The sequence below is a fragment of the Eptatretus burgeri genome, chromosome 9 (assembly GCF_056783735.1).
Source record: "Eptatretus burgeri isolate ZD-2024b chromosome 9, Ebu_testis_v1, whole genome shotgun sequence".
Lineage (NCBI taxonomy): Eukaryota > Metazoa > Chordata > Myxini > Myxiniformes > Myxinidae > Eptatretus > Eptatretus burgeri.
In genome coordinates, this window is record NC_140969.1 from 101,933,983 (window position 1) to 101,959,339 (window position 25,357).

At 45.2% G+C, this 25,357-nt stretch overlaps 1 protein-coding gene across 6 annotated transcripts in view; it reads left to right on the forward strand.

Annotated features, from left to right (window-relative positions):
* The window catches only part of LOC147020759 (G kinase-anchoring protein 1-B-like), a 68,578-nt gene that overhangs the window by 7,039 nt on the left and 36,182 nt on the right, over nucleotides 1-25,357 (forward strand). For 3 of the 6 annotated variants that reach the window (XR_015061950.1, XM_085896369.1, XM_085896371.1), the window contains exons 3-5: nucleotides 9,908-10,003; nucleotides 15,716-15,890; nucleotides 16,019-16,038. Coding sequence is in view for 5 of the 6 variants with exons in the window: in XM_085896369.1 (XP_085752495.1) it covers nucleotides 9,908-10,003; nucleotides 15,716-15,890; nucleotides 16,019-16,038 (291 nt within the window). In the remaining variant the exon portion in view is untranslated. The remainder of the gene's footprint in view (nucleotides 1-9,907; nucleotides 10,004-15,715; nucleotides 15,891-16,018; nucleotides 16,039-25,357) is intronic. The other 3 variants (XM_085896373.1, XM_085896370.1, XM_085896372.1) reach the window with 1 other exon arrangement.

Genomic DNA, 25,357 nt, shown 5'->3' on the forward strand with positions numbered 1-25,357 from the left:
CCATGTTTGATTCAAGAATAATATTAAATGGTTTCTCTGGAACCACATAACCTATTGAAGCGAAACTTGGCAACTGTAATCTAACCCCATGCCTGCATACACGGTAAAAATTATGACGTCACATGGGTTGGTGGCCATCTTGGATAGAAAAACGCACCTTGTCCGATAACACGAAACTTCACACACGTGTTCCGCTTCACGTTTGGAAGCAGAATATAAATTTATGAATTCATAGGTCACATGGTTCGTCAGCCATCTTGGATTGAAAATTAATAAATTTAAAAAATGCTCTTCTCCAGAATGGCTGGACGGATTGAGGCAAAAATTCACACACACTTTCGTCAAGACATCCTTTCACAAGTTTATTAATTTCTAATTGATAGGTCACATGGTTTGGTGGCCATATTGAATTTACCATAAAACCTTCAAACATCATCTTCTACAGAACGGCTGGTCAGATCGAGGGGAAACTTCACATACGTATTGCACACGAGCAGTGAATATAAGTTTGTTAATTTCTAATTGATAGGTCACATGGTTTGGCAGCCATGTTGGATTCAAGAATTATATTAAATAGTTTTCTTGGGAACCACATAACTTATCGAAGCGAAACCTGGCCACTATAATCTAACCCCATGCCTGCATATAGGGTAAAAATTATGATGTCACACGTCACATGGTTTGGAGGCCATCTTGGATAGAAAAACGCACCTTGTCCGATCAACACGAAACTTGACAAGCATAATCCACTTCCGCATTAGAGGGAGAATTTAAATTTATGTTGTAATAGGTCACATGGTACGGCAGCCATATTGGATTGAAAATTAATAACTTTAAAGGTCTTCTCTGAAACGGCTGAACAGATCGAAGCGAAACTCCACATGTATGACTGCCTCTCCATGACAAACAAAAAGTCCCCCCCCCCCCACCCTTTTGATGTACGACACTGTTTGGCAGCCATATTGGATTGAAGGTAAAATATTAATTAATGGTTACTCTTGAACTGAACTACTGCATCAATATATGTGAAAATTGTAATCTCGCCGACATGTGAAACGTAGGTTTAAAATTTCAACCCAATCGGCAACGCGGTTTGGCAGCCAGAATTATTTAATTATTTAAATCTGAGAACGTTGAGATTTTTTATTTCCAGAAGGCTCATTTGGCTGCACCTGAATGTGTTTGAGGGTACATGAATATCAATTCAATTGATCCTGACAATTTCCCCAGGAAAAAGGGCTGTTAGAAAATTTATTTATTTTTGAATTTTTTTTTTTAAATTGCTCTAAAGTGCCAAAGCCTTTGTGGCTATGAGAAAGGTAATATATTGTTGTGGATCCGGGGTGGCGGGATTCTCACCCGGTCCTTGGTGCCACCCTCACCACCACCGTCTCCGGGGTTTATAAGGCCGGCCGGCTCAGCACAGGCCTCGGGTCACGAGTCTGCAATCACGATACCAACGTACTCCTTGTACCTTGCCAGTTGGGGAAATAGATCCCCTGGTTACAGACTGGTTTTTTTCAGATACCGAGCGTTTTCTGCCAGTCTTTAACCATTTTGGTTTTATATGCCAATCGAACGGATCGTTCCTCGATGCGACACAAATTAATCCATAGCGGCAACTTCACACATTAACCAGATTTATTGGGGAACATCGGGGGTCACAATACAAGCAAATTTCACGACAATGGTTTTATTAACAATCCTCAACCCGTTCTTAACTAGGGAACCACGGACTACAGGTTTCGAGGGGGTCGCTACCGAAATATGCCTTGAACAACATGCAGACAAAGACAGATAGACAGATAGCATGCATGTAAGACAAGACAGAGTACTTGGTGAGGTTTCATGGACGAGAGGACAGTGTCAAAGGTACGGATGTCACTCGCAACAGGTGGATGTCCACAGATTCGAATGCCAGCTCGAATGCGCCGCGTGGCGAAATGGAGCTCGTCCTCCCTTTGCCCCCTTCGCACCGCACGCGGTCTCCGTGTGCTCTGACCTCGCGTAGGGTCGACAATGGGCCTCAGCTGATCTCTCTTACCGTCCAGCATACAAATGCAGGCCTGTCCTGTTCTCCAGACAAGGCCAAAGTTGAGGTGCCGAGCTCCGCGGGCGGATCGACAAATGTGTCGAGCCGTGAGGTGAGTAAGTACGGAGGCTCCGCGGCCAGACGCAGGCCGAACCTGTCGATCACCTCCCCATACGAGTCGATCGACTCGACGTACAGGCAGCCTCTCAAAGCAGACTGCCGTTTTTGTACCAGCAGATTCTACACTGTCCCTCCTTCGTTTGCTCGCCTCCAAAACACGTCGCGCCTCGAGAGCGACTGTTTTCACACACCGAACCTCTTTACGAAGCCTTCGTTCGCTCCTTCGAACACGAGCACACCTTCCTCAGCGACCGTTCTCCACACACTCAACCCTTTTCAGGAAGCCTTCGTTTCTCTTGCTTCGAAGCCACTCCGAGCATGCCTCGAAAACCCGACTGTTTTCCACACACAATACTCTTTCTCCCCTTCGTTTCTCTCTTGTTTTTTTTCTCTCGTTCCATGCGCGCGCGCCTTTCGGCGAAGCTGAAGAAAAACCCCTCCCCTTCGCGTCACTTCCTCCCTCTATCCACACCCTTTCTCCAGGCCACACCTTCTCAGCCAACTGGGAGAGGCCTATCCCGGGATGGGGTAGGAATAAGAGGGATCTCTCGGTCCTCCACCACCGCACAAACAATAAAAAAGCCTTTTACAACTCCCGACACACATATAATGTCCTTTTTACCAAACAACCCATCTATACATGCATTTAATGGGGGATCTGATCTAATCCTATATTTAGTAGTCCAATAAGGGCCATTTCTGTAACAATATTATCTCTGACCCCATTCATTAGTGCATGTGGGGAAGTGTTTTACCCCCCCCCCCCTTTTCCCCAACAAAAAAGAAAAATAGAAAAAATACAAAATTTGGTTTCTTCAAAATGCCAAAAGGATTATAGCAGCACTGGACAGCACTGGGTACCTCAGCTGTGAGAATCACTCCAAAAGTAATGCCCCACACTTTTTTTTTTTTTACAACACTTTAATTCTACACCATTGGTACATGTACAGTGTATGTAGATCCTTCCTGCCTCATAATATGATAATTGCTTGGTCTTCCCACATGTGGTGTTGCTTTAGCAGTCATCAGACGTGGCTCCCCCATGGATGTCCGTCAGAAACAACGTGCTGTTATTGAATTATTGGTGTGTGAAGAGATTATTGGAAACATCCACAAGCTAATACAGAAGGCGTATGAGGACGATTCTGTCGACCGCAGCACAGTTGCTCGATGGGCCAAGTGGCTAACGTCCGCAGGAGTTGAACATACCGATTATATATAACTGCCTTCACAGTGGCGGGCCAATTTCAGCACGGACGGATGTCAGTGTTGAAAAGGTGAACAACAACATTATGGCAGACAGACACCTAACTGTTCGAGAATTGTCACTCCAACTGGACATTGGTTAAGCAAGCGTGTGCAGAATAGTGAGACAGTTGGGTTATGCAAAGGTCTGTCTGTGTTGTGAGAAAAACCATGTTCTCACCAAATTTAGTGTCCCGCCCACAACGTCACATGACCTTCTTCAGGCTCCCACGGATTGGTGGGCGAGTCAGCACGTGGTGGGTGGACCGCGTCAGAGCCGAGGTGCCATTGCTGGCGACGGACGTGGCTCTAAGATCGCGAGTGGAAAAATACAGTATATCAAGCGCTCCAAATCGCATGTTTTTAAACGCGATTTTCAAGTGATTTTCAAGACTCTCGACAGCACAGTCGCGCTGATCGTTGATAGCTCCGTCTGAAGGAATGAATTAAATCCGGAAGAGTGTGATCATTATTCCCGGATATCGTTGAGCGGAGCTGTGAGTTGTACAACCTGTTTTTGGAACTCTATTGTTGCCAAGAGTTCTGGCAGGTTTTTTTGTGCTGTGTATTCAATTCTGTTACCAGCCATTTTTGAGATAGAGCCAATAAAATATCGTGCCTACCCCGAGAGGCTGATTTCAAAATGCAGTGGTGTGTTTTGTTGTTCTCTTTGGCCACACGTGGACTGCTTGAAGCTCGGACATTAACGTCAGTATTCCGTGCTGGAAGATATTAAACAGCCGGATCACGACAAATGGGGCCTCGTCCGGGATCCTTCAAGTAAGAGAAATTCGAACTGAGACAGAAATTCCACAGTGGGTCGCCATCTTCCTTCATCTGATCATCGCTCCCTCACCAGCAGACGCCATCTTGGAGGAACCTTCTCACCAGCAGACGCCATCTTGGAGGAACCTTCTCACCAGCAGACGCCATCTTGGAGGAACCTTCTCACCAGCAGACGCCATCTTGGAGGAACCTTCTCACCAGCAGACGCCATCTTGGAGGAACCTTCTCACCAGCAGACGCCATCTTGGAGGAACCTTCTCACCAGCGGACGCCATCTTGGAGGAACCTTCTCACCAGCGGACGCCATCTTGGAGGAACCTTCTCACCAGCGGACGCCATCTTGGAGGAACCTTCTCACCAGCGGACGCCATCTTGGAGGAACCTTCTCACCAGCGGACGCCATCTTGGAGGAACCTTCTCACCAGCGGACGCCATCTTGGAGGAACCTTCTCACCAGCGGACGCCATCTTGGAGGAACCTTCTCACCAGCGGACGCCATCTTGGAGGAACCTTCTCACCAGCGGATGCCATCTTGGAGGGATTTTCTCACCATAGGACGCTATCTTGTGTTTACGCCAGTCATCGGCCAACCAAAAACAAAAAAAAATGTGAGTTATTTGTACGTTGCATTTTCTCATTGGCAATTTGATGTGCGGTGGTGATATTGGGTATTTCGTGTCGTATTTCCCCAACAGAGCATTGTGTGTGAATTACGTGTATCACCCCAATATTGTTTGCCTTCCCTGTGTGAATTGCCCCGTCCCATGTGGTGAAAGATATTGCTGAAATATTTCGACCCAGCCTCCTTTTAGACTTAGTGTTTTGTGCCCTTGTCGTATGATAACTCGTAGCCAAACCATGTCGGCTGGAGAAGTGAGAGATCAACCTGATCATGTTGACAGTCACGTGGGTGTCGATGCGAGCGACGCAATTAGCCTTGACTCGGTCACTGAACCCGATATGTTACGGAGCGATCCCATCATGACTAAATGCATGCGTTCGACCTTCTGGTCCGGGCTGACCCCGGTTCAACAACTCAACATGTATAAGTGGGAGAATGACAGGGCAGAGGCTGAGCGACTCAGGGAGCATGACGCAGAGATAGCTGAAAGAGCAGAGGCTGAGCGACTCAGGGCAGAGGCTGAATGCGTCAGAGAGCATGAGTGGCGAATGTTGACTGAACGACAGCGGGCAGATGTGTCTGTTGCACCAGTCCCGGAAATTGTTCGTGTTCGTTTGCCGGACTGGACGGGAGACACGAGGCCAGAAACGTATCTGGAGATGGCGGAGAAGTTGTTGACTTCCGGTGGCATTGATGAGAGCTTGTGGGTCGGCCATCTTGTTAGCCATCTATCTGAAAAGGCGAAGGAGGTATATGCGAGCATGGCAACCGAGGATGTAAACGAATACCAGAAGTTGAAGGCTGAGATTTTGAATGGCTATGCGGTGTCTCCATATATTTCTAGGCGTAATTTTTTCAGTTGGACTCGTCAGTCCAGTCAAACCTATGAGGAACATTTGCGGGTCTTGTTGGAACAGCTGCAGAGATGGTTCGAGGGGAGCAGCGTTGAGTTACCTCCAGCGGTTACGGAACTCCTGGTGCGTTACCGTATCGATCAACAGCTTCCGCCGGACTTAGCGTTGTTTCTTGTCGATAGAAACACTGTTTCCTTGTCAGACTGCATCAAGCTTATTGATAAACATGTTTTGGCATGCAAAATGTTGCAAGCCACACAGTCACGTCGTAAGACGGAGGATTCTGCGGTCAAGACTGCCCCCCGTCTGCCCGGCGACTGGATCGAGGGGAAGGGTTCCACGATGCCCTCCACTGGTGGCGGTCGTGAGCTGCAGGCCAGGGCACGGCCCTGGTGCGATTTCTGCAAACGTGTGGGGCACAGTAGAGACCGCTGCTTCTCTAACCCAGCTAGTTCGGTCTATCGAGGCAACCCGGCTGTTAAATCGGAGGGAGGTCCGTGGAGGTCATCAACTGGCCCCTCGTGCATGACTGTGGTATCGGTGACAGAGGTCACTGCCACCGAGGCTAATACCATTCATCCTCTGCATCAGGATTATTCAGGGACAGCCTGAGTGGGTGGCCCTGATTCGGTGGTGAAGTTTCAGGCCCAATACCTTCGGGATACTGGGGCGACGCTGTGTGTTCCCCAGGCGGGGGTAGTTCCGGCCTCTCAGATGCATTATACCGGCGAGTATATCGTCCTTTGGGGCATTAACCAGGTTCCTGGCTGGTATCCCCTTGCTCTCATCGAGGTCCGGAGTGACATTTTTACGGGTCCGATGACCTGTGCGGTGGTACCCTACTACCCAGTACCGGAGGTATCCTTGCTGATTGGCAATGATGCAATGGCCAGGGAGGAGTTATTGACTCTGACCTGTGGGGTGGTCACTAGATCCCAGAGCAAACAGGTGGAGAGAGTGGCAGAGTCGGACATATCTTCACTCTGGCCCGAGGAGCCTCGCGCCTCGACTCCAGCCTCTGGTGACGTTGCTTCGACTGAAGTCCACCCGAGCCTCCTTTAGTGGGGAGGACTGTGAGAAAAACCATGTTCTCACCAAATTTAGTGTCACGCCCACAACGTCACGTGACCTTTTTCAGGCTCCCAGGGATTGGTGGGCAAGTCGGCACGTGGTGGGTGGACCGCATCAGAGCCGGGGCGCCATTGCTGGCGACAGACGTGGCTCTAAGATCGCGAGTGGAAAGATATATCAAGCGCTCCAAATCGCATGTTTTTAAACGCGATTTTCAAGACTCTCGACAGCACAGTCGCGCTGATCGTTGATGGCTCCGTCTAAAGTAATGAGTTAAATCCGGAAGAGTGTGATCATTATTCCTGGATATCGTTGAGCCGAGCTGTGAGTTGTACAACCTGTTTTTGGAACTCTATTGTTGCCAAGAGTTCTGGCAGGTTTTTTGTGCTGTGTATTCAATTCTGTTAACCAGCCATTTTTGAGATAGAGCCAATAAAATATCGTGCCTACCCCTAGAGGCCGATTACAAAACACAGTGGTGTGTTTTGTTGTTCTCTTTGGCCACACGTGGGACTGCTTGAAGCTCGGACATTAACGTCAGTATTCCATGCTGGAAGATATTAAACAGCGGGATCACGACAGTGTTGATGTTGCTCATCTTTTTCAACATTGACATCCGTCCATGCTGATCGTGGCCTGCCACTGCGAGGGCAGTCTCACATATCGGCATGTTCAACTCCTGGGGACTTTATCTGTTGTGGATGTTTCCAATAGTCTCCTCATCCGACATCAATAATTAAATAACAACACGTTGCTTCTGATGGGCATCCATGGGAGCAGCCATATTTGGCGTCTGCTAAAGCAATGCCACATGTGGGAAGACGATGTAATTATCATATTACGAGGTGGGAAGGATGTAACTATACACTTTACGAGTAACAATGCTGTAGAATAAATAAATATAGTGTTGTAAAAATTGTGGAGTCTTACTTTTGAGGTGACCCTCGTAGTTTGTGCAATAAGTGATAGGCCGAGTAAATAATACCCCTTCAATCCCCTCAAACTGCAATGAATACAAATGTAACTTTCTGCAAAATAACAGAGTTAAATTATTGTCGTCTTTGATAATTGTTCCGATCGTCGAATGATTTAGGTTTAATAAACGACCGATTTGGGAGGGAGTTTCACCTTTATCAGAACGTCCACTTTTGACTCCAATGTCAAGGCTCGGCATTTCTTTGTTGCAGGAATATCACAGCAATGTTTAGGGTTTATTGTCATTAAAATGGTGAAATACATGGCATTGAATGCAAAAATGTGTGTGAAGCAAATAGCTGTGAACAGTACAGTACTTAGCAGTACAATGGATACCGTAGACCATGCGATGCGCTAAACTCTTTACATCTCACTGAAGAAAGAGTCACGCTCCACTCAACCGATGAGTCCCGAGTTGCTTCGCCCACAATTAATTGGTTCGTAAGTACGATCGAACGTTCGTATATCAGACATTAAATAAATAAATATACTGATATGGAGCTTAGTGTTTCTTATTTCCTCCGAGACGAAGTGTCGGTGGTCCACGAAATTTAGCTGTATTGTACTTAGTATACATGACTGGATCGCTATACTTTCTAGTTCGCTCTCATGAGCGAATGAGCAAAAGTTAGGGGGGGGTTAAAAAGTGAAGCCAAGTAATCGCTATGTTGCCCGAGGTAAAAAAAAATAAAATGCTGTGACAACATATTCGGTGTCTCCGCTTGACTATCTTCAATTACAACACCCCATAAAAGCCACTCGGCAATCAATGCCTCATTCGGTGAAAAAGGAACGAAATCACGACTGCAGATCTCCGAACTGTGAAGGACAACAAAATCACATGACCACCACCACCTCTGCCACCCGTCCATGGGACGGATAATATACTAGTCTATCTAACGGGTTGTTTTGTAAGTCGTGTGTTTTTAGGTCAGGGACTCCCTGTATTATATCGGTATTCTTGTTAGTGTTTGATTATGACCTGGCACCATGCCAAATAGATAACCGATCACAACCTATTTGGTTTGTATTTGTTTTTTTTTTTTTGTTTTTTTGGTTGCCGTGCACACGCAAAGTGAAAAGTGTGGTTTAAGCAATTGCTTCACTTGGTCTCTGTCTGTCTACAAATATCAGTTTATGATCGAGGTACAACTTGCTTTCAATTGAATGTTTTATTGTGAACATGAATCGGCAAAGGAACCTGTAGTTTAACAGTACTTTGGCTCTGAATTTGTGCCGAGCGCACATGCGCAGACAGGAGTGAGATGAGATAATGTTATTTAATTTTTCTGCCTACCTGGCAGTCAATTGAAATTGAAAATCATTCCAAACAGGAAACGTTTTTAAGGACGTTAAGGATACAAATAGGCACGAAGAACGAATGTAAGGTGTTTAAAAGGTGGTGTACAAGATGCTGCAACAACGGTGGTAAATGTTGTTTTATTTATCTTTTCTTTTTTTTTCATACAACCTTTAAAATCTTTATTTTATTTCAGTTGAATTATACACTGTACTTGAACACAAATCACCTTTTTGGCACTTTCAAATCCCTTCCGTTTTGCAGTATTAAGGCATTTATGCATAATCTTGACCAATCAAATTTGCCGCTCATAGACCCCGCCCATGTTATTGTATTATATTTTTCCTCTAGTTACTCCACCACTGAAGGTGGGCAGAGGTTATGTTTTCACCCCTGGCTGTCTGTCTGTTTGTTAGTCTGTGAACAGGATATCTCAAAATGTTGTGGACGAGTTGTGACAAAACTAGATGGTTGAGTTGCGTAGTTGCCAAGAACAAACCAATTAGGCTAGATCTGAACCAAAATCTATCAGTGGGATACAAAATTTAAACTGTTTAGCTTGACAGAGGTACGTGCTCTACTGAGTGCCGTGCAAGTTGGACCGTCCCCCACGGTGTGTGTGCGTGTGTCCGTCCAGTCCATAACTTTTTCACCATTTGAGCTTTTATCAAATTTCCAATAAAACTTTATCAAGAGAATATGCAGAAAACAAATTAATAATTTGGTCAAAAGGTCAAAGGTCAGCATCACATAAAATTGTCATGTTTTATCCAAATTGACCTGACATTTTAATTGTCATTTGAGCTTTTGTCATCAAATTTTCAACAAAGCTTTATTTGGCCAATATGGAGAAGACAAATTACGAATTTGGTTACAAGGCCAAAGGTACTGTTTATCTGCAGACTCTCGTTTATCTGCAGACTGATGACCAGTTTGAAGTTGACCTCAAGCAAGCCATGGTGCTCAGCCAGTTGGAGTACGCAATGAAGCAAACAGCAGTGAGTTGATCCCACAACGCTTTGCTTTACATGCCATACTGATTTCTCATGTTGTCGCCTTGCTTCCCATCATGCATCATGCATCAAACATTCTCAAAGAACTGACCAAATACAGCACGGAATTAATTTTTATTTCTTTCCTTGTTTTTTTTGTTTTTTTTTCAAATACTTGCAGGGTTTCCATTGGCGTTCACCATTTTTGCCAAGATTTAAATAATAGCATTTGACTATTCTGTTATTCAAGTTAAGAATATTTTTGGTGAAAGGGTAAAAATCATGACAGCTCTCATTTGTCTCAAATTTTTCCATTGTTTGAACACCTCATCAAAATTCAATCACTTAATATTTTAAGTGTTTGAAGCCTTGCATTTATAGCCTGGTGTTGGCTTAGCGGCTGGGGTGGCTGGCTTAGGATCTTAGGGTCCTGAGTTTGAGCCCCGTTGGCTGCTGAATTAACACCAAGTGGGGTAGACTCAGCCTGTCATCCTTCTGAGGTCGGTGAAATGAGTACTGGTGTACTGGTAGAGAGGCACAGCATCAGTAGCACAGCTGTGCTTCCAAGAAATGATAGCTACCCGACAGCCAAGCTGCCATACGCAAGAACAGGTCCAGTCTGCAACCGGTCCAGACGGCATCAGCCCACGTGTCCTCAAAGCCTGCTCTTCTGCTCTTGCTCACCCTCTCTCTGTTCTATTCACCCTCTCATTTTCCCAAGGTCATCTGCCATCTGCTTGGAAATCTGCTAACATCACTGCCCTGCATAAAAAAGGTGCAAAAACAGATCCCTGTAACTACAGACCAATCAGCCTTCTCCCAATCATCAGCAAGGTTATGGAATCCATCATCGCTTCAGACATGAAATCCTTCCTCTTCTCCAATGGCTTGATTTCCAATCATCAATTTGGTTTCAGACCAGGTCACTCTACCCTGGATATGCTGCTACTGCTCTCCCATCAATGGATGGAGGTCCTCAATGCCAGACAGGAAATCCGAGCCGTATCCCTGGACATATCACGTGCTTTTGACACAGTCTGGCACCCTGCCCTACTCACCAAACTCTCTTCCCATGGTATTCAAGGCCATCTCCACTCATGGCTCGCAGACTTCCTCTCCTGTCGCAGTCAACGTGTGGCCCTAAATGGAGTTCTTTCATCCCCTCTTCCTGTGCAGGCTGGAGTTCCTCAAGGTAGCGTTCTGGGCCCTGTTCTTTTCTGGTTTTCATCAATGATCTCTCGGACTCTCTGGAAAATCCTCTATTTCTCTTTGCCGATGACTCCACCCTCTGCCGTACCATCTGTCATCCCTCAGACCGGCAAGCAGCAGCTTCTTCGCTCACTGCAGATCTGGATAAAATCACAAACTGGTCCAACAAGTGGAACATGTCTTTCAATCCAGACAAATCTCACACTCTCACTATGTCTCTTCGAAAGGACCGTTTACAAAACCCCCCATCCACTTTCTCAACAATCCTCTGGAAGAAGTCTTTTCTTTCAAGCTTCTGGGTCTCACTATCTGCCATGACCTTTCCTGGGAAAGTCACATTTCCAACCTTGCCTCAAAAGCCAGTCGCCGACTGGGAATCCTCCGTCGTGCAAAGTCCTTCCTCGGCCCTCTTGAGCTCCTGACCACTTACAAAGCTTTTGTCCGTAGCCTGATGGAGTACTGCTCTCCCTCTGGGCTGGTGCTCCTGCCTCCCACCTTTCTCGACTTCACGCTGTCGAAACCAGGGCTTTTAAGATCATTGGCATCTCCCGCAATGAAGCTGAGTCTTTGGGCCTCTCACTCAATCACCGCAGGTTGGTCGGTGGTCTTTCTGTCTTCTACCGACTCCTCTCCAGCCTTGCCCCCCCCTGCTCTCTCTGCGATTTGTCCCAACCACATTTCCACAGGGCGCTCAAGGTCCGCCAACAACCCCCTTCTGGTAAAACTACCAAAATCACGAATCACTGCTCATCTTCACTCTTTCATTCCTCTTTTTTCCCGCCTTTGGAATAAACTTCCTCACTCTATTCTTTCCCATTCTTCCCTCCAGGCTTTCAAAACAGCTGTTCACCACCACCTCTTATCTTCCCCCATCCAAATCCTCGATCTTTTCTACCCCCGATAATCCACCCAAGCCCACTTCCTTCAATTCTCCTGCTTTCCTTCCTGAAAGTCCCTGTAATGTCCATCTTCTCCTCGCCATGTTCCCCGTCCCATCCCCATCCCTCTCCCTTCCACAGTTCACCTGTGTCTGTTCCCCAATGTTTTGTCCCTTCCACTCCCGCCCCTCTTGTCTCATGCCTCCTTGCTGTGAGTTGTGTGTTCGCTCTCATACGAGCCTCGACCAAGGTATACAAAAAAAAAAAAAAAAAAAAAAAAAAAAACAGCAGAGCCAGGTGTTTGCTTAACAGTTAATGTGGTTGGTTTAGTGCTATTCATGCATTACCACAAATCTACAGACACAGGCACCTCAATCATTCCGGGAAGCAAGACAAGCAAGGGTGATGGGCAGATAAAGCAAAGTTGGTGGGGTGTAGTGTTGACTTAGCTCACCCATATGTGAGCCGGTTGGCTCACGTCCAACGAACAAGGTGTATGGTGCGGGTGATTGAGAGGTGGAGTTTGGGGTTGCGGTATATGTGGAAGCATGCAATGCGAGTTCTGAAAAGAACTGTTGTGGACTCAGTTGATGCTCCACAACAGTGCAAGTCATTGTGGTGTGTGTGCACTGAAAGATGCAAGGATATATGGTGTGTGTAAAAGATGTGTAAGGAGATTTGGTCAAAGAGGTTGTGATCACCACCCTTGGAAACCCGTGGCTCCGTTCTTGTTCCGCCTGGTACATCTCAGCATCGCATTCCCTGGGCACCTGGCCTGAGCTGGCACTTGTAACTGATGCTCAAAACTGCCGCTCTCTGAACTCGACTCTCTCGAACAAGGCTCTCTCTCTACCCTCTCGCTCAGATCCAACTCGTTCCTGACTTTTTCAGGACTGAAACTCCTTCAGGACTCCAAGAGGAACTGGACTCTCCCAGAGCTAAAACTTAACTCTTCTTGTGATTGTTCTGAGCTAACTCGTTCTCTTCTTTCGCTCAGAACCAACTCACTGGTTGTGAACTGCGTTGCCGGAAATATGATCGACTTCGCCTCTGTCGCCAGTCATGCTCGCTTTTGGCATCCCACCACACTAGCTGGCATGCTGCAATCCAGTCATCGTGATTCATCCTCGAAGCGTGATGAGCAGGGGTGCTGCTTCAGGGCGGGGTGAGCGGAAGGGTCATACAGTGCGTGCAATGCCCCTGTGAATGCCCACCTTGCTTGATTGGAACCTCGTTTCAGCGATCGAAACCCTGGAATTGCCGCTTTGACGATCAAAGCATTGGCAAAATTTGTAAATATGGAGGAGGAGGGATCACAGCCTTGCTTGCTTAAAGTAAATATGTAAATACGCTGTTGGAAGAATCGTTAATTTCTTAACATTTTTAGATTTCACTCCACATTTCAACACTTCACTCCACGAGATCCGATTTTCAAATCCGAAATCATCTTTCGATTACTCTAATTGGTCTGTGAGAGGTCATCGTGGAAACTCGCTAATGCTTTTTGAGAACCCGAAACAAAATGTTGACTTAAGATCCCAGCGAGATGACAGCGGGCTGACCAAGGATTAGCCTGTTTTTGTTTTTTCATGACGAGATGAGTTAATCCTCTTCAAAAGGGGTGTTTGAATTTATCCAAACACCCAGTTTTCATTCATGTACTCCCTTGGAGTTCCCGTTAGTATCGTTACGGTTTTGGAAAATGTACCCCAGAGGGAGAGCATACATGGACACGTAGGTGACCCGAGGATTAGTTATTTCATTAGTCTTTCTGTAGATAGTCCTTGGTTCCTTGTCGAGGGGTTGTTCGGTTGTATTTCCCCCCCATGTAATGTCTTTCTCCTCTCCCTCTTTTCCTTTCAATCTTTCCTCCTTCACCACCATCGTTCTGTTCAAATCCTCTGCTACTTTCAATCATTCCTCCTTTTCCTCATTGGTCCATTTCCCCTTCTCCCCCCCACCTTTCTCAATCCATCGATAACCTCCCCTTTCACCAAACATCCTTTCGACAATTCCTCTTTCACCCCATCAGTCTTGCCTTAAATCTCCCCGGCCGTTCAGTCATCTCTCGGTCCGGTAGAATCCCTCTCCGTTTTCGCCCCATTCTTAAATGCATGTTCATGGCCTGTGAGGTGCAGCGCTTCTCGCAGGACGGTACGAGTGAATGTTTGTGCGCGAGGGAGGGGTGGGGGTCTTTCTTCTTAGCCTTGTGTGCATGAAGGGAGGGGTGGGGACTGCACCTAGCATTCCCTCAGAATGGCGTGGCATTTTACACAAGCCAAATCATGGACCCGTCCCCATCGGCTGCGGACCAATGAAGGACAGGCTCGCATGACCCGAGACGAAAAGAGCTCGCAAAAGGAAGGGGAAAAAGAGACAGGACTGAGAGATGGGGAAGGCTCGTGAGATAAGGAGCTCAAAGAGACCCAGAAGGCTGAGAGACGGGGAAGGCTCGTGAGAGTAGGAAGGAGCTCACAAGAGGAAGAAGGAGAGACGCAGAAAGCCCAGGGACAGTCTCGTGAGGGAAGGAGAAAAAGCGTAGTGAGAGTGAAGAATGAAAGGTTTCACAAGCAGTTGGTGTCAAGCTTCTGTGGAAAAAGAACACTCCTTCCACGAACGTTGTCCTGCGGTCTCAATCTTGTCAACTACGAAGGATGAGGAGGGTGGATGGCAGCACCTCATTGACGGCGACACGGGGAGGAAGAAGCTGAGGCAGAGGAGGGTGAGTCGCATATCTATCTGGCATTTCTGGGTGCCGGAGAGGACTCACCTGCTGGGTCTGGGCACCTTGGATATGCGACTGCATGTCCCACCGCGCTGCATCACTACTGCCCATCTTCCCCATCCTTTCGTCTGCATTCTTCAGTGTATTTGGGCTTGTGCACAGCTGTCGGGCTGTGTGAGGTGAGGGAGAATAGAAAAGCAAAGTCTTTTCTTTTCTCCACACTTTACTTCTATTTTATTTTCAAGTTGTTCTTGTTTTATTCTTTGCCTCTGATTTAATGACGGCCAAGTCTTTTGTGCGAGTAAGATTGACTAAGAATGAATACGTGTTTCATTTAAATCTGCTCTTATGTGCCTTTTTGCTTTCTTGCTTATAGATACTTGCTTTTAAATGATTGTTTGTTGTTATTTCCAATATGTCTTGGTTGTCTTTTTCTTCATTGGTCCGAAACAGTGCACGGGTATAGTTAGACGGGAAGTTGTACCCCACCTGATTTACTTTGTTAGCCAGTGCACACTTACTGTATCACTCGGCAGTATTCCGGGTGTGTGCTGAGGGTACGAGACCCACCCATCCCCCCCCCTGGTTTGGCCGTCCACAGGTAAGGTATCACACGAGGTCATGTAACCCTGCCAGGATTGGCAGTGCCAATCGGCATTCATGGTTGCTCGGCAACCTGCTGATGCGCAGAGTTATCTGTTCCCGGTGACCTCAGGACCGGGTGTTCAGGAGGAACCCGAGTGCTTCCCCCTTGTGGTCAAAATCGAAACCCCGGATCTGTAACGGTATGCCTGCAAAGTTTTGGCCTTTAGGTTTCATGGTTTTGGAGTTATGGAGGGGACGCACACTGTCATTTATTATTATTATACATTCGCAATTTGCTAACGGTAATGGGCATATTCACAGGGAACTACATCGTGCAAAATGGATGGTGCAGCCACGACTGTAGAAAAACCTCCTCTGAATCGCAAGGCGCGGCAAAAGCAGCAGGGAGCAAGTGCTGCTCGGTCTCATGAAGCATTACCTGGTGAATCACGCAATGACGGACGGCCACAGCAACGTGTCGGGTCCCCATTGGCAGGTGTGTGTGCTTTTTGTGCTTCATGCTGTCCAAGCGTGATGAGGTGTTTCTTGCTTTTGTGATTTTTTTGTTGTTTGTTTTTAACCTGTCAAATATTTTTATTTTTGGCTTTTGCTTTTTTTATACAGGTGCTGACGCAACAAATGAGGTGAGTCTTTTAATTTGCTGCAGTAACATCTTTCTCCTCAAATCCTCAATTTATTGTTTTAATCGCTTGACTTTTTTTTTGTTTTTTTTTTTAACCATTTTTCCTTCGCTTTCCTCTGATTTCATCCACACAAGCCGTGCATACCCATCGCTTCGCTGATCAGTTTAATCGATAGCTCGCATGTTTTACTTCACGAACATATTGCATGTCTATCTGAGTCTCATTGAGGATGTAAAATTAAGTGAAACTGAAACTGTAATCGGTAGAACGCACACTTCCACTGAAAAAGTTACATTTTGTTACCCAATGATAGGGCGTACCTGAACCAAAATCTCATTGGCTTGTTTTCGTCACCGACTGTACCCAACTCATCCATCAAGCTTTGTCATCCGTCCACAATTTTTTGAAATATCATGCTCTCTGTTGTTTGTGGCCCTATGTCTCAATTGTGAAGAATCACCTAGAAAATGAAAAAGAACTCTCGGATCCAGATCTTCACGAAAATCTCATCAATTTGTCCTTGTCGCACACCCAACCTGTCCACCAAGTTTTGTCCAAATACGTCCATAACATTTTGAGATATCCTGCTCGCAGACAGACAAACAGGAGTGAAATTTATTCATTTATTTATTTAATACCATAGTTTTGGTGTTTGTGTGTTTCATCCATGCACTTTTATATATTTACCCTCGCCGAAGGAGAGGGTATTGCATTTGGGTCCGTTCATTATCTTGCCAAAACGAAGTTTTTGCAAGATATGTTAGTCAGCTTGTGTTTTTTTTTATTTATTTTTTATTTTTTTGTCTGTAATCACGTATCGATCACTCTGCAGAGCACAGTTATCATTGGAAATTTTTGTAACTTCGCGTATCAGAGGCCTATAGAGGTCCCTTTCAGCGCATAAAATTTTCAAGGTCACTTTCTCGCAAATCAAGGGAGTCGACGAAATCCTATTTTTTGAGTAATTTTGATCATATCGTCTTCAAACTTCATGGGAATATAGTTCATGGTCTGGCACTCAGCTGATTAATTTTTGGTGGCGATCGGCCTTGACCTTCATGGTTAGCGCTGGAGGTCGAAAGTTTTTGACCACAAGGTCAAATTTTGAAATCTTAGATACCATATCGAGTAATACCTCATATGAAAGCGCTTGATAAGTGCTTTCCAGATCTGTCAAAAGTTTGACGCTATGACATCATTTGATGACGTCATGACGAAAAAACGGATTTTTCATGAAAATTTTATTTCCTCAGTTCTCATCAAAATCTCTTGATATTTCATCTACAGCGGTCATGGAGAGATACCATTAACCGTACGAAAATATAAAAGTCAAGGTCAAAGGTCAAGCATCAAGGTCGACGAAACCCTTATTTTTTGAGTAACTTTAATCGAATAAATAAGTCACTCATGTTCACATTTTGGCAAGATACTGGTCACTCTGGGGGTGACATTGGTTTTTTTGTTTATTTGTTTGTTTGTTTTACCGCACAGAACTTTCGTGTTTTTCTCCACACCCGCTTGTCGGATTGAGAAAAAATTCGCCATTGGTGAGACTACTCATGTGGAATGTTGGAATCATAAATATGATGTCATAGGCCACGTGGTGTGGCAGCCATGTTGGAAAAACGGGAAACATTTAGACCTCCGTATCTCTGAAACTGCATGAAGGAAAAGATTGAAACTTGGCACATGGCTGTATTCAATGCCGGAAAGAGGGATTTTAAAACGGGCATCTTTATGATTAAACCCACACTAATCTTTGTTCCAAGTAAATTTATCCTTTGCTTTCCGTCTTAGCAAATCGATTGTGAGCTTTCCAACCAAGTAAATCGATCGTTAGGTTTTCATTGTAAATGTTCTACAACACCACAATCGCAAATGTTTTAGGCCATGTTGCTGCTTCTTCGACACACACACACACACACACACACACACACACACACACACACACACACACACACACACACACACACACACACACACACACACACACACACACACACACACAATGCATCTCCTTTTCATAACAGAGTGATTTGATGCATGCTGGTTTATGTTTGACTGATTTTATACGCCCGATATATATATATATATATCGGGGCGTATTATGTGATACCATCCGTCCGTCCGTTCCTGTCCGCACTATAACTCCCAAAGTTTTCAACTTTCACGTTTCATATTTGGTACATAGGTACAGACTGTGGAGCCGGTGTGTCGCGACATATGTTCGTCATCTAAAGTGGTTGCTTTTTTCCATGTAGTAGCACAATTCTGTATATACCTTCTTGTTCGGGCATATATTGTGCTCACTTGAGCTCTTGTTTTTTATGTGCTACTTGATTGAAAAATATATTCACATAAAAATGCTGAGCTGCTTTGGGACTTGTTGTCAGACCATAATTGTCAGACCAGATTAGATCTATGACTTGCTTCAGGTATCATGTAAACCTGTACAAACCTGTTTCATGGTCGGGTTGTCGGCGAGTAAACCGTCCCCCCCCACCAGGTTTCTTGGTGAGGAGGGTGTATGGATATGGACACTCAGCAGGATTAAAAACAAAACCTGTCAAAGGTTGGAGGGGCTCCTCGTGAGCCAATGGCCATCCATATATTGTGCCCAACTGTGTCTGCGGACAGCCTCCTGCAGTTGGGTTACTTATTTTATTTTTTATTTTTTATTTTAGGAGGTTGGTGGCAGAATTTGCACTCCAGCCACCGTAAAAACACTCCTTTCCACAAAACCCACAAACGCAAAGAAAACTGAAAACCCACTCCATGGGAGTACCTCCTGTGCTGCTGCCCTTCTCAGGGCAGGTCAGTGGATGACGGCACTGGGGCAAAGCCTCGGGACCTCCATTCCTTGATGATGGAAGGAAAAGCACAGGGTAACTTCCTGGGTCGGTTTGCGGTGGTGTGTGGCATCTTGGTGATAAGGTGTTGTCCACCAGACGGCGGTCTCCTTGGTTTAACCTGAGGCGGTCCCTTCCGGTGGGTGCCTGGAATGTCCTATCCCGAAGAGAGGATGACCACCTCTGTTTTCATCTGAGCTCAAGGGTTTGAATGTCGGTGTTGCAGCATTCCATGAGGTTCGGAGATCGTATAATGGCAGGTGGTCCCACCTACTATTGGTCGGGTGACTCTGATGGTTACCATGCCCAAGGAGTTGCTGTAGCTGTGTCCAATAAGCTCTCATGAAGGACGATCTCACCATGAAGGACTCATTCTATGCCACGCTCAAGTCTGTCGTTGATCAGTGCCCCAGCCGAGAGATACACTTGTAGTCTTATAGTCTTGGGTGATTTCAATGCATCGACTGGCACTGATATGGATGGTTATGAGACGTGTTGGTGCACATGGGTCAGGAACTGTGCCAGAGAATAGCACCAAGTTACTTGACTTTTAACAAAGTCGTGGACTTAGGGTGGCTGGTTCATGGTTTCAGTGCCCACAGGCTCATCGCTGGACTTGGTACTCCAATGCTGGTGGTGTGGCAAAGGAGATTGACCATGCTCTCGTTGATGGTCTCTGGAAGATCATCCAGAACTGCAGGGTTGACCGGGGTGCTCAGTTCCTCAATACTGACCACAGGCTTGCAGCAACTCTGCAGTTGCAGCTTGAATCCGGGAGAATGGTACCATCCCAGCCGAGGCTGGTTGTTGGCAAGCTCAAGAATGAGAGGGTAGCTGAGGAGTTTGTGAACTGGCTGAGTGGGGATTTGGGGTGTCTGTGTGCTTTGGGAAATCCTGAAGAGTTGTGCAGTGCCTTCATGACCACCATACTTGATGTTGCCGGTGGACGTCTTGGAAATAACTGTGGGGCGAAGAAAAATTTTGTGTTTCAAGGAACACTGGATATCATTGACCAGATTTGCAGAGCTGAGCTGTTCAGGGAGTTGAAGTGTAACGTGCACTCTACGTGCACTTTGGGAGGATAAGGAGGCCAATGTGCGAGGAATCTGTGGGGCGAGAGCATCACCTGCGGTCAAGTGATTCTCGTCCTGTTTACAGGGGAATTTGCGCATTGCGTTCCTCCAAGCCCATCCCTCGGTGTACTGCATTTAGAGCGGATGGTGATGGGTTCTTGACAGGAGTCCAAAATGAAGGTCCGCTGGGCTGGTTACTTTGAGTGGTTGTACCAGGCTGACCCACCAACTGTTGAGTTGGATGTCGGGGTGTTACGATCCCGATTGATGACTGCCTAATCAACTGTGGTCCACCTTAGGTTGTGGAAACACAGGCTGTGGTGAACCGGTTAAAAGGGGTAAAGCTCCTGGGATCTGTGGTATCCATGCTGAACATCTCGAGGCTGGTGGAAATGTTGCACTCGTGTCATTGCATGCAGTTCTGTGCTCTGCCTGGAACACAGGCATTGTCCCAACTGACTGGAAGAGGGGCCTTGTTGTTTCTCACTGGAAAGGGAAGGGTAATCGACAGGACTGCAACAACAACCAAGGGGTGACACTGCTCTCAGTGCCGGGCAAGGTCTTTGCTCAGATAATTCATGATAGGATTCGCCACCATCTGCTTGAGCACCAGTGCCCAGAGCACTCAGGCTTTACACCAATGAAGTCAACGATTGATTGCATCCTTGCTCTGCTGGTCCTCCCAGAATGCTGACAAGAGTTTCGGCAGTGGCTGCTTGCAACCTATGTTGATCTCTGCAAAGCATTTGATTCATTGATTCGGGATACACTCTGGAGGATGCTTGGTCTCCGTGGGGTGCCACGAAAACTGGTAAATCTGATGTCTGAACTATACTCTGTAACTGAGTGCGATGTGAGATGTGGTGATCCCATCTCTGACTTTTTTCCAGTTACTGGAGTTTTTCAGGGCTGTGTCCTGGTCCCCACACTTTTCCACACTTGTATGGACTGGATTCTGGGGGGATGTCAGAGAGGTCAACCTGTGGTGCATCGTTTAGGAATGTCAAGGTCTCTGACTGATTTCACAGATGATGCAATCTTCTTTGCAGAGACTCTGGATATCCTTTGGGTGGGGGGGTTGGCAAGGTGCTGAATGAAGAGTCAGAGCTACTGGGATTATGGGTTTCCTGGGTCAAAACGAAGATCCCTGCTTTCAATGATATTTTTGATGCTGCTATCTTGTTTGTACCTGTTTGTGGTGAGGCTATTTTGTTCACCGGGAGCTTCACTTACCTTGGCAGTGATATTCATGTCTCTGCTGGCTGTGAGCCAGAGGTCAATAGATGCCTGTTGGAGTCATGGATTCACTTGATCCTGGGGTGTGGCGCTGTTGTTTCCTGTGCAGGGTGAAAGTCCAAGTCTTCAGGTCATTGGTGCTTCCGGTCTTGCTATACAGATATGAGACTTGGACTCTGACCAGTGATCTGAGACGGAGACTTAATTCCTTTGGTACCAGGCCTCTTCGGAGAATCCTTGGCTATCACTGGTCAGACTTTGTGTCCAACGAGCGATGGCTGAGAGAGATTCAAATGAGATTTGTTACCTGCATAGTCTGTGAGCGTCAGCTGCGGCTGTATAGACATGTTCATTTTCCTGATTCTGATCCTGCTCACCAGATTCTCTCAGCGAGGGAGTCTTGTGATTGGAGGAGACCTATGTGTCGCCCACCTGCCTCGTGGTTGCAGCAGGTTGATCAGCATCTCAAGGAAGTGGGGATGGGCCAGGCATCTGATTTGGGGATGGCCAGATGGGGGCCCCTGGAGTACCGGCGGAAAGTGGACGCAGCGACGCGCTGCTCCAGCCCATGCTCCCATACCTGACCTGACCTCACAAGTATCGATCGATTCGGGTAATAGTGAAGGACTTTCTTTTCATTAGTTTGTGGGAAATGTGTTTCGTCCAGGCAACATTATCTTGAAGGCTCAGCTTATAACACAGGCCATGTAATGAAAATGTTTCTGGTGTTGTGAAAATGTCAACTGTGCATTCTTCTTCTTTGTGTCACTCTAAAATGAAGACAAATATCTAATTGGATATCTGTCTTCAGTCTTGAGAATGATGTCTCTGGTATGTTGTCTGTCTGTGAGTACGATATCTCAAAAGATTGTGGACAGATTTGGATGAAACTGGATAGAGAGTTTGGGTGTGGAGGAGGAAGAAATGTGTCGATTTTGGTGAAGATCCGAATCTGGATCTGGATACGAGAGTTTAAAAATTGTTTTTTTTTTTAAGTGATTCTTCACCAATGGGCGATAGCACCAAAAACTATATAATATGGCATGATATTTCAAAAAGGTGTGGATGAATTATGACAAAAATAGGTGGATGAGTTTGTTTGGTGATAAGAACGAGCAGATTCTATTTTGGTTCAGGTCCGGATTCAGATTTTGGTTCAGGCCTATCAGAGGGATACAGAACGTAAACCGTTCAGCCCGGCGGAGGTCTGTGCTCTACAGAGTTGCCATTCTATTTCCGCTTGTCTTCCTGTGTGACGGATTATTATTAATAATTAGGTTTACTTAGACTTGATGTCGAAAGCGTTGTTTGCTCGAGCGGTGCATTTCTTGGCTCATTTTACTTGCATGCAAATTCTTATTAGCACTGAAACGGAAGTATTGCAAAAAAAACATAACAACAACGTTTCAAGTTTGGTGTTGCATCTGATTTGTTCAATTATGAAAGTCATCGTTGAATGTCAATTAGTTATGTCAATTAGCATCATAAGTGCTTATTACTTGAATCCAATTAGCTGGTAATAATGCAGTGATGTCGTGCACATGAGATGTTGCAATCCCTGGTAAATTAAATGTGAAAGAAATGAGAAGTTCTCCAGCCGACACATCTCTTCCTGAGATCGTTTGTGTCAATTATATTGCAACATGGATCTATTTCAAGTAAAGATACAAACTTTCTTTCAGTATGTGTTGAATCGTCAAACTCTAAGTTCCCTGTTGTGCCTTTTCTGATTAATTTGTTATGACTGATTCAACGCAGTTTTAAGTGCTTCAAAATGGTCTTTCTGCCATGCAAAATGATAGTTGTCGAGACCTCTTCACGTTAAAGTTCAGTGCGTTTTCGCTTTAAATAATTTGAGTCGAAGAAATGGGGGGGTCTCCACTGTGCTGATCTTTTCCCCAGAAAAAGCTCCGAAATGTCGTTGAATTGGAGCCGGCGATTTGGGATGCTTTTGTTTTTCCTTTTTTTGTTGTTTTTGCACACTTTTAGTCACAATGTCCAAAACTATATGTATCACTATATATATATATATATATATATATATATATATATATATATATATATATATATATATATATATATATATATATATATATATATATATATATATATATATATATTGGACAGGTTCGATGTGTGATGAGGAATAATTGATTTGATGTTGGTGCCGATCTGGATCCGAATCTGATAATTTTGAAGTAATTATTCACCATTGAGTGATTATTATTGTGAACAATGATATACAGTACAGTGTCCTCCATAAGTGCTGGAATAGTGAAGTCAAATTTGTTATAATTAATATACACTCAAAACATTTAGATTTGAGTTCAAAAGATGAAGATGAGGAAAGAGTACAGGTGATTTTATTTCTTGGTACATTTATGTAAATATGTTTTGAACAGCATTGTTGAACAAAAACACTTTTTATGTTCAGTGCCCCATTTTAGATAAGCATAAGTATTGTAACAGATTCACTTGAATTAAATTTAAGTCATATAATAGTTAGTATTTTGTTGAATATCCCTTGCATGCAATAACTGCATCGAGCCTGTGACCCATCGTCCATCACCAAACTCTTGGTATCTTCATTTGAGATACTTTGCCAAGCCTTTACTGCGGCCATTTCCAGTTGTTGTTTGTTTTGTGGGATTTCTGACTTTAGCCTCCTCTTCAGCAAGTGAAATGTAATTGTCATGCGGCATGGTGAAGCGCCGCACAATGAGTTTGGAGGCATTTTCTTGTACGTAGGCAGACAAAATGTTTCTGTACACTTCGAAATTCATTTTACTGCTGCCATCATGAGTTACCTCATCAATAAAGGTGAGTGAGCCAGGTCCAGAGGCAGCCATACAAACCCCAGCCAAGACACGACCTCCACCATGCTTCACAGATGAGGTGGTATGCTTTGGATCATATGCAGTTCCTTCCTTTCTCTGCACTTTTTCTTTTCCATCGCTTTGGTAAAAGTTTGTCTTGGTCTCATCTGTCCATAAAACTTTGTTCCACAACTCTACTGGCTCACCTCTGTACTTCTTGGCAAATTTTAATCTGGATTTTCTAGTTTGGTGCTGATGAGAGGTTTGCATCTTGTGGTGAAGCCTTTGGAACTCTGTTGTCAAAGTCTTCTGCGAACGGTAGATTGTGATACCATAACTCCAACACTCTGGAGGTTGTTGCTGATATTACGAACCGTTGTTTTAGGTTTTTATTCACAGTTCCGATGATTTTTAGCTCAAATGAAATGTAGTTCCGGGGAGTTTATGGAATGGCGCGTCGTCTGTCCGTCCATCCACAAATACTTGCAACTTCTCTGAAACTACACATACGATTTCGATGAAACTTTACCACAACTATCACCCGTGATGTACCAGCGTTTGTTCAAGGCATTAAAATAATTGGGGTCTGAGGGGAGATATGGTGGGGGAAGTGTGGGTTGCCCCCCAAAATCTGGACTTGCTTTCTTCTCCGAAACTACTCACTCAAGTTTGATGACACTTGACCGCAACCTTTATCACCTGTGTAATGTGCCACAGTTTGTTCATGACATTAAAAAAAAAAATCATAGGTATTTACTTTTTTGTCCATTACATATTTTGTGGGTTATCCATGTTGACCAGTGGTTCCCTGGTTAACTTATCCAGCTGCTACCAGGTGAGCACCCAGGGGTGTTGCCCTCTGTTTATGTCGTCAACTGCGGTTGTTTTCCTTGGCCGACCTTGCCATTGTCTATTGCTAAGTACACAAGTGGTTTAGTTTTTCAAGATATTCCAAGTTGAATTTGATATGCCCAATTTTTGTGCCATAGTTTTAATTGAATTCTTCTGCTCTATCAGCTTCCAAATTGCGTGCTTTTCTTTCATGGACAGTTCTCTGGTCTTCATGTTAGTTTATGCTTGCTGACTCCAAAGCAGACTCCCAAGGCAAAAGCAAATGGGTAAAACCAAGATGAGACATTCACAGCTCTCTTATGTGTGAACAATTAATGCACCAAGAAATACCTGAGCAACAAGAAACACCTGTCAGTCTTTGTTCAAACACTAATGCTTACCTAAAATGAGTGGACTGAAGCACTGACCATAAAAAGTGCTATTGTTCTACAATGGTAAAACATATGCATAGAAATACCAATAAATAAAAGATGACCTTCTGTACTCTTGCCTC